General features: G+C 47.1%; 1 protein-coding gene across 1 annotated transcript in view; it reads right to left on the bottom strand.

Annotated features, from left to right (window-relative positions):
• Positions 1 to 10,000, bottom strand: part of LOC139403169 (relaxin receptor 2-like) — a 171,763-nt gene that overhangs the window by 103,467 nt on the left and 58,296 nt on the right. The window contains exon 7 of the mRNA XM_071146873.1: positions 9,819 to 9,890. Coding sequence (XP_071002974.1) covers positions 9,819 to 9,890 — 72 coding nt within the window. The remainder of the gene's footprint in view (positions 1 to 9,818; positions 9,891 to 10,000) is intronic.

Below are 10,000 nucleotides of genomic sequence, written 5' to 3'. Positions count from 1 at the left end.
TGTACACAGCCCATCTGTAAATAGCACACCCAACTACCTCATCCCCATATTATTATTTATCGTTTTGCTCTTCTGCACCCCAGTATCTCTACTTGCACATCATCATCTTCACATCTATCACTCCAGTGTTAATGCTAAATTGTAATTATTTCCGCCTCTAGGGCCAATTTATTGCCTTACCTCCCTGATCTTCTACATCTGTACATAGATTTTTCTATTTTTCTTTTCTATTGTGTTATTGACTGTACGTTTGTTTATGTGTAACTCTGTGTTGTTGTTTGTGTCTCACTGCTTTGCTTTATCTTGGCCAGGTGGCAGTTGTAAATGAGAACTTGTTCTCAACTGTCCTACCTGGTTAAATAAAGGGTTAGGGTTATATATATATATAAATACCTGGTTAAATAAAGGGTCAGAGTTATATATATAAATACCTGGTTAAATAAAGGGTTATATATATAAATACCTGGTTAAATAAAGGGTTATATATATAAATACCTGGTTAAATAAAGGGTTATATATATAAATACCTGGTTAAATAAAGGATAAATAAATTAAAATTAAAACGTACCAATCATCTAATGATCACTGGGTTTATTATTGCCTCTGAAGTTGTTCTGATCATTATTATAGTAGAAGGTGTTATTGGTTGGATGACTGGTGTTTATATGAGATAGACACTGGCTACCTGGCCAACGGGCTACCCTCTCTACTGGCTATCTGGCCAACGGGCTACCCTCTCTACTGGGTAGCCAACAGGGGAGCCAACGGGCTACCCTCTCTACTGGCTATCTGGCTATCTGGCCAACCCTCTCTACTGGCCAACCCTCTCTACTGGCCAACCCTCTCTACTGGCTATCTGGCCAACCCTCTCTACTGGCTATCTGGTCAACCCTCTCTACTGGATATCTGGCCAACCCTCTCTACTGGCTATCTGGCCAACCCTCTCTACTGGCTATCTGACCAACAGGCTACCCTCTCTACTGGCTACCTGACCAACGGGCTACCCTCTCTACTGGCTACCTGGCCAACGGGCTACCCTCTCTACTGGCTATCTGGCTATCTGGCCAACCCTCTCTACTGGCTATCTGGCCAACCCTCTCTACTGGCTATCTGGCCAACCCTCGCTACTGGATATCTGGCAAACAGGCTACCCTCGCTACTTGCTATCTGGCCAACAGGCTACCCTCTCTACTGGCTATCTGACCAACAGGCTACCCTCTCTACTGGCTACTGGCCAATGGGCTACCCTCTCTACTGGCTTCCTGGCCAACGGGCTACCCTCTCTACTGGCTTCCTGGCCAACGGGCTACCCTCTCTACTGGCTATCTGGCCAACAGGATACCCTCTCTACTGGGTAGCCAACAGGGGAGCCAACGGGCTACCCTCTCTACTGGCTATCTGGCTATCTGGCCAACCCTCTCTACTGGCTATCTGGCCAACCCTCTCTACTGGCTATCTGACCAACCCTCTCTACTGGCTATCTGACCAACAGGCTACCCTCTCTACTGGCTATCTGGCCAACGGGCTACCCTCTCTACTGGCTATCTGGCCAACGGGCTACCCTCTCTTCTGGCTATCTGGCCAACGGGCTACCCTCTCTACTGGCTATCTGGCTATCTGATCAACCCTCTCTACTGGCTATCTGGCTATCTGGCCAACCCTCTCTACTGGCTATCTGTTACGGTGAGTGAATGAGGACCCAAAAGCGAATTAACTTAACCAGAGCTTCTTTAATAACCAAACATAGGTAGGCTCAGATAGACCGGCAGATTCCGACAGGACAGGACAAGGTTACAGCAAACATGACGATAGTCTGGTTCAGGCATGAAACACAACAAACAAGAATCCGACAAAGACAGGAGCAGAAACAGAGAGAGATATAGGGACCTAATCAGAGGGAAAAAGGGAACAGGTGGGAAAAGGGGTGGATGAGGTAGTCAGAGGAGACAAGGAACAGCTGGGGGAAAGCGGGGGAGAAAAGGTAACCTAATACGACCAGCAGAGGGAGACAGGGTGAAAGGAAAGGACAGAAAGACACAACATGACAATACATGACAGTACCCCCCCACTCACCGAGCGCCTCCTGGCGCACTCGAGGAGGAAACCTGGCGGCAACGGAGGAAATCCTCGATCAGCGCACGGTCCAGCACGTCCCGAGAGGGAACCCAACTCCTCTCCTCAGGACCGTACCCCTCCCAATCTACGAGGTACTGGTGACCACGGCCCCGAGGACGCATGTCCAAAATCCTGCGGACCCTGTAGATGGGTGCGCCCTCGACAAGGATGGGGGGGGGGGGGGAAGACGAGCGGGGGCGCGAAGAACGGGCTTGATACAGGAGACATGGAAGACCGGGTGGACGCGACGAAGGTATCGCGGAAGAAGAAGTCGAACTGCGACAGGATTAATGACCCGAGAAATACGGAACGGACCAATGAACCGCGGGGTCAACTTGCGAGAAGCCGTCTTAAGGGGAAGGTTCTGAGTGGAGAGCCAAACTCTCTGACCGCGACAATATCTAGGACTCTTAGTTCTACGCTTATTAGCAGCCCTCACAGTCTGCGTCCTATAACGGCAAAGTGCAGACCTGACCCTCTTCCAGGTGCGCTCGCAACGTTGGACAAAAGCCTGAGCGGAGGGGACGCTGGACTCGGCGAACTGAGATGAGAACAGCGGAGGCTGGTACCCGAGGCTACTCTGAAAAGGAGATAGCCCGGTCGCAGACGAAGGAAGCGAGTTGTGGGCGTATTCTGCCCAGGGGAGCTGTTCTGACCAAGACGCAGGGTTGCGAAAAGAAAGACTGCGTAAGATGCGACCAATAGTCTGATTGGCCCGTTCTGCTTGACCGTTAGACTGGGGGTGAAAGCCGGAAGAGAGACTGACGGAAGCCCCAATCAAACGTCAAAACTCCCTCCAAAATTGAGACGTGAATTGCGGACCTCTGTCCGAAACGACGTCTGACGGAAGGCCATGAATTCTGAAAACATTCTCGATGATGATTTGTGCCGTCTCTTTAGCAGAAGGAAGCTTAGCAAGGGGAATGAAATGAGCCGCCTTAGAGAACCTATCGACAACCGTAAGAATAACAGTCTTCCCCGCTGACGAAGGCAGTCCGGTGACAAAATCTAAGGCGATGTGAGACCACGGTCGAGAGGGAATGGGAAGCGGCCTGAGACGGCCGGCAGGAGGAGAGTTACCGGACTTAGTCTGCGCGCAGACCGAACAAGCAGCCACGAAACGACGCGTGTCATGCTCCCGGGTGGGCCACCAAAAACGCTGGCGAATGGAAGCAAGCGTACCCCGAACGCCAGGGTGGCCGGCTAACTTGGCAGAGTGAGCCCACTGAAGAACGGCCAGACGAGTAGGAACGGGAACGAAAAGAAGGTTCCTAGGACAAGCGCGCGGCGACGGAGTGTGAGTGAGCGCTTGCTTTACCTGCCTCTCAATTCCCCAGACAGTCAACCCGACAACACGCCCCTCAGGGAGAATCCCCTCGGGGTCAGTGGAGGCTACTGAAGAACTGAAGAGACGAGATAAAGCATCAGGCTTGGTGTTCTTAGAGCCCGGACGATAAGAAATCACGAACTCGAAACGAGCGAAAAACAGCGCCCAACGCGCCTGACGCGCATTAAGTCGTTTGGCAGAACGGATGTACTCAAGGTTCCTATGGTCAGTCCAAACGACAAAAGGAACGGTCGCCCCCTCCAACCACTGTCGCCATTCGCCTAGGGCTAACCGGATGGCGAGCAGTTCGCGGTTTCCCACATCATAGTTACGTTCCGACGGCGACAGGCGATGAGAAAAATACGCGCATGGGTGGACCTTGTCGTCAGAGAGGGAGCGCTGAGAAAGAATGGCTCCCACGCCCACCTCTGACGCGTCAACCTCGACAACGAACTGTCTAGAGACGTCAGGTGTAACAAGGATAGGAGCGGATGTAAAACGATTCTTGAGGAGATCAAAAGCTCCCTGGGCGGAAACGGACCACTTAAAGCACGTCTTGACAGAAGTAAGGGCTGTGAGAGGAGCTGCCACCTGACCGAAATTACGGATGAAACGACGATAGAAGTTCGCGAAGCCGAGAAAGCGCTGCAGCTCGATGCGTGACTTAGGGGCGGGCCAATCAATGACAGCTTGGACCTTAGCGGGATCCATCTTAATGCCTTCAGCGGAAATAACAGAACCGAGAAATGTGACGGAGGAGGCATGAAAACTGCACTTCTCAGCCTTCACAAAAAGACAATTCTCTAAAAGGCGCTGGAGGACACGTCGAACGTGCTGAACATGAATCTGGAGTGACGGTGAAAAAATCAGGATATCGTCAAGGTAAACGAAAACAAAGATGTTCAGCATGTCTCTCAGGACATCATTGACTAATGCCTGAAAGACAGCTGGAGCGTTAGCGAGGCCGAAAGGAAGAACCCGGTATTCAAAGTGCCCTAACGGAGTGTTAAACGCCGTCTTCCACTCGTCCCCCTCCCTGATGCGCACGAGATGGTAAGCGTTACGAAGGTCCAACTTAGTGAAAAACCTGGCTCCCTGCAGGATCTCGAAGGCTGAAGACATAAGAGGAAGCGGATAACGATTCTTCACTGTTATGTCATTCAGCCCTCGATAATCTATGCAGGGGCGCAGAGACCCGTCCTTCTTCTTGACAAAAAAAAACCCCGCTCCGGCGGGAGAGGAGGAGGGGACTATGTTACCGGCGTCAAGAGCTACAGACAAATAATCCTCGAGAGCCTTACGTTCGGGAGCCGACAGAGAGTATAGTCTACCCCGGGGGGGAGTGGTTCCCGGAAGGAGATCAATACTACAATCATACGACCGGTGTGGAGGAAGAGAGGTGGCCCTGGACCGACTGAACACCGTGCGCAGATCGTGATATTCCTCCGGCACCCCTGTCAAATCACCAGGCTCCTCCTGTGAAGAAGAGACAGAGGAAACAGGAGGGATAGCAGACATTAAACATTTCACATGACAAGAGACGTTCCAGGAGAGGATAGAATTACTAGACCAATTAATGGAAGGATTATGACAAACTAGCCAGGGATGGCCCAAAACAACAGGTGTAAAAGGTGAACGAAAAATTTAAAAAGAAATGGTTTCGCTATGATTACCAGAAACAGTGAGGGTTAAAGGTAGCGTCTCACGCTGAATCCTGGGGAGAGGACTACCATCCAGGGCGAACAAGGCCGTGGACTCCCTTAACTGTCTGAGAGGAATGTCATGTTCCCGAGCCCAGGTCTCGTCCATAAAACAGCCCTCCGCCCCAGAGTCTATTAAGGCACTGCAGGAAGCTGACGAACCGGTCCAGCGTAGATGGACCGACAAGGTAGTGCAGGATCTTGAAGGAGAGACAGGAGTAGTAGCGCTCACCAGTAGCCCTCCGCTTACTGATGAGCTCTGGCTTTTACTGGACATGAAGTGACAAAATGACCAGCAGAACCGCAATAGAGACAGAGGCGGTTGGTGATTCTCCGTTCCCTCTCCTTAGTCGAGATGCGGATACCTCCCAGCTGCATAGGCTCAGCTCCCGAGCCGGCAGAGGAAGATGGTAGTGATGCGGAGAGGGGGGCAACGGAGAGCGCGAGCTCCTTTCCACGAGCTCGGTGACGAAGATCAACCCGTCGCTCAATGCGAATAGCGAGTTCAATCAAGGAATCCACGCTGGAAGGAACCTCCCGGGAGAGAATCTCATCCTATACCTCTGCGCGGAGACCCTCCAGAAGACGAGCGAGCAAGGCCGGCTCGTTCCAGCCACTGGAGGCAGCAAGAGTGCGAAACTCAATAGAGTAGTCTGTTATGGATCGATTGCCTTGACATAGGGAAGACAGGGCCCTGGAAGCCTCCTCCCCAAAAACAGATCGATCAAAAACCCGTATCATCTCCTCCTTAAAGTCCTGATACTGGTTAGTACACTCAGCCCTTGCCTCCCAGATTGCCGTGCCCCACTCACGAGCCCGTCCAGTAAGGAGAGATATGACGTAGGCGACACGAGCAGTGCTCCTGGCGTAAGTGTTGGGCTGGAGAGAAAACACAATATCACACTGGGTGAGGAACGAGCGGCATTCAGTGGGCTCCCCAGAGTAACACGGCGGGTTATTGATTCTGGGCTCCGGAGATTCGAAAGCCCTGGAAGTGGCCGGTGGATCGAGGCGGAGATGGTGAACCTGTTCTGTGAGGTTGGAGACTTGGGTGGCCAGGGTCTCAACGGCATGTCGAGCAGCAGACAATTCCTGCTCGTGTCTGCCTAGCATCGCTCCCTGGATCCCGACGGCTGAGTGGAGAGGATCCGAAGTCGCTGGGTCCATTCTTGGTCGGATTCTTCTGTTACGGTGAGTGAATGAGGACCCAAAAGCGAATTAACTTAACCAGAGCTTCTTTAATAACCAAACATAGGTAGGCTCAGATAGACCGGCAGATTCCGACAGGACAGGACAAGGTTACAGCAAACATGACGATAGTCTGGTTCAGGCATGAAACACAACAAACAAGAATCCGACAAAGACAGGAGCAGAAACAGAGAGAGATATAGGGACCTAATCAGAGGGAAAAAGGGAACAGGTGGGAAAAGGGGTGGATGAGGTAGTCAGAGGAGACAAGGAACAGCTGGGGGAAAGCGGGGGAGAAAAGGTAACCTAATACGACCAGCAGAGGGAGACAGGGTGAAAGGAAAGGACAGAAAGACACAACATGACAATACATGACACTATCTGGCCAACCCTCTCTACTGGCTATCTGGCCAACCCTCTCTACTGGCTATCTGGCCAACCCTCTCTACTGGCTATCTGGACAACAGGCTACCCTCTCTACTGGCTATCTGGCCAACAGGCTACCCTCTCTACTGGCTATCTGGCCAACGGGCTACCCTCTCTACTGGCTATCTGGCCAACGGGCTACCCTCTCTACTGGCTATCTGGCCAACAGGCTACCCTCTCTACTGGCTATCTGGCCAACAGGGTACCCTCTCTACTGGCTATCTGGCTAACAGGCTACCCTCTCTACTGGCTATCTGGCCAACAGGCTACCCTCTCTACTGGCTATCTGGCCAACGGGCTACCCTCTCTACTGGCTATCTGGCCAACAGGCTACCCTCTCTACTGGCTATCTGGCCAACAGGCTATCCTCTCTACTGGCTATCTGGCCAACAGGCTACCCTCGCTACTGGCTATCTGGCCAACAGGCTACCCTCTAGGCTAGATCTGATCATGCGTTTAGCCAACTCATAACAACACACACAAACAAGTCTACTAGTTTGAGCATATACAATAGAAACTATCCAATAGAAACTATCCAATAGAAACTATGCAATAGAAACTATCCAATAGAAACTATCCAATAGAAACTATCCAATAGAAACTATCCAATAGAAACTATCCAATAGAAACCATCCAATATAAACTATGCAATAGAAACTATCCAATATAAACTATCCAATAGAAACTATCCAATATAAACTATGCAATAGAAACTATGCAATATAAACTATCCAATAGAAACTATACAATAGAAACTATCCAATAGAAACCATCCAATATAAACTATGCAATAGAAACTATCCAGTATAAACTATCCAATAGAAACTATCCAATATTAACTATGCAATAGAAACTATGCAATATAAACTATCCAATATAAACTATGCAATAGAAACTATCCAATATAAACTATGCAATAGAAACTATCCAATAGAAACTATCCAATAGAAACTATCCAATATAAACTATCCAATAGAAACTATCCAATATAAACTATCCAATAGAAACTATCCAATAGAAACTATCCAATATAAACTATCCAATATAAACTATCCAATATAAACTATCCAATAGAAACTATCCAATATAAACTATCCAATAGAAACTATCCAATAGAAACTATCCAATAGAAACCATCCAATATAAACTATCCAATAGAAACCATCCAATATAAACTATGCAATAGAAACTATCCAATATAAACTATCCAATATAAACTATCCAATATAAACTATCCAATATAAACTATCCAATAGAAACTATCCAATATAAACTATCCAATAGAAACTATCCAATAGAAACCATCCAATATAAACTATCCAATAGAAACTATCCAATAGAAACTATCCAATAGAAACCATCCAATATAAACTATCCAATAGAAACCATCCAATATAAACTATGCAATAGAAACTATCCAATATAAACTATCCAATATAAACTATCCAATATAAACTATCCAATATAAACTATCCAATATAAACTATCCAATATAAACTATCCAATAGAAACTATCCAATATAAACTATCCAATATAAACTATCCAATATAAACTATCCAATAGAAACTATCCAATAGAAACTATCCAATAGAAACTTTGCAACCTGGGAAAAACAGTGAAGAAAAACCAATGAATCTGCGCACCGGTAGGTAGATCCTAACAAACATTCACTGTTGTTTTAGCAGCGATTATAACCATGAGCGGACTTGTTTTTTTTTTATATATAGTTGATTTTACAATGAACGGACGCTGTGATCAAATGGATCATGTTGAGCTGCATTCCTGTGTGGTAACGTGATATATCTGGTGATACGGGCTCAGCTGGTTTCTGTTATTATCTGCTAGCTGCAGAACGGACCAAATCCCACCTTTGGTAGGTCTGTTGTATGAGTGCTTGTGTTTTGTGGTTTATTCTCTGTGTGGGGACCAGATGTCCCATGAGGTTTTCAACTGTTCCATATCTTTTGCCTTTGTTCATAATTGCCCTGACAGTGCTCAGTGGTATAGTCAATCGTTTGTGGATCTTCTTGAAGCCATTACCAGATTGATGAAGGTCTACGACCATCTGTCTCTTTTTCAACAGCCAGTTCTTTTGTTTTCTTCATGGTGTTGGATCACAGCGGGATGTTGCATGTGTGTTACCTCATTTTGATGCCCTAGTGAAACAGGAAGTGATGTAATGGCTCAACATAGTTCCTTAAGACTTAGATAACCTTAAATAAGTGGAATTTAATTCCTGGTTTCATTTTGGTAGATGTTAATTACAGTCATCTGTAAAGGTGCCATTAATTGTGGAACCTTGATTTGGGAGGACATTGATTTTAAATTAAATCAATAAATTATTTTGTTGGGTTCCATTGAAACATTAATAAAGTACAGTATTTATCACATGTTGGTATTTTGAGTTTATCTCTATAATTAATATTGTTTATATTTGTTGAATCATTATTTGTGCATTGCCAGTCAGGGGTGCCAGTACAGTGGAGCCCACTGTATTCCAGTCTGTGCTGCAAAACAGTCCTGTAGCATCTGCCTCATCTGACCACTTTCCTATCGATCGAGTCACTGGTGCTTCCTGATTTATTTTTTTGCTTGTAAGCAGGAATCAGGAGGATAGAATTATGGTCAGATTGGCCAAATGGAGGACGGGGGAGAGCTTTGTACGCGTCTCTGTGTCTGGAGGAAAGATGGTCCAGAGTTATTTTCCCCTCTGGTTGCACATTTAACATGCTGATAGAAATTTGGTGAGACAGATTTCAGTTTCCCTGCATTAGGGGAAAGGTTTAGGGTTAAGGTTAGGTTAAGGGTTTGGGGATAAGTTTAGGGTTAGGGTTAAGGATAGGTTAAGGGTTAGGGTTGGGGGATATGTTTAGGGTTAAGGCTAGGTTAAGAGTTATGGTTAGGGGATAGGTTAAGGGTTAGGGTTCGTGGATAGATTTAGGGTTAAGGTCAGGTTAAGGATTAGGAGATTGGATTTTGGATTTTGAATGGAATCAATTGTTTGGTCCCCACAAGGATAGTAAAACACGTGTGTGTGTGTGTGTTTCGGCTTTGTACTCACAGCCACCATAGATTACGGAGATCACTGAACACACCCAGTTTGAGAGATGAAATGGAGTTGACACTAAGAAACCTGAGAGAGAGAGAGGGAGAGAGAGAGAGGAAAACATCTATAAATGAGCATTATTCCTTCTACACAACAGATTAGTTAAAAAAATATATATTTTACCTTTATTTAACTAG

Source organism: Oncorhynchus clarkii, unplaced genomic scaffold (assembly GCF_045791955.1).
Source record: "Oncorhynchus clarkii lewisi isolate Uvic-CL-2024 unplaced genomic scaffold, UVic_Ocla_1.0 unplaced_contig_9054_pilon_pilon, whole genome shotgun sequence".
NCBI classification, from domain to species: Eukaryota; Metazoa; Chordata; class Actinopteri; order Salmoniformes; family Salmonidae; genus Oncorhynchus; species Oncorhynchus clarkii.
This window is presented reverse-complemented; position numbering and strand designations above follow the sequence as displayed.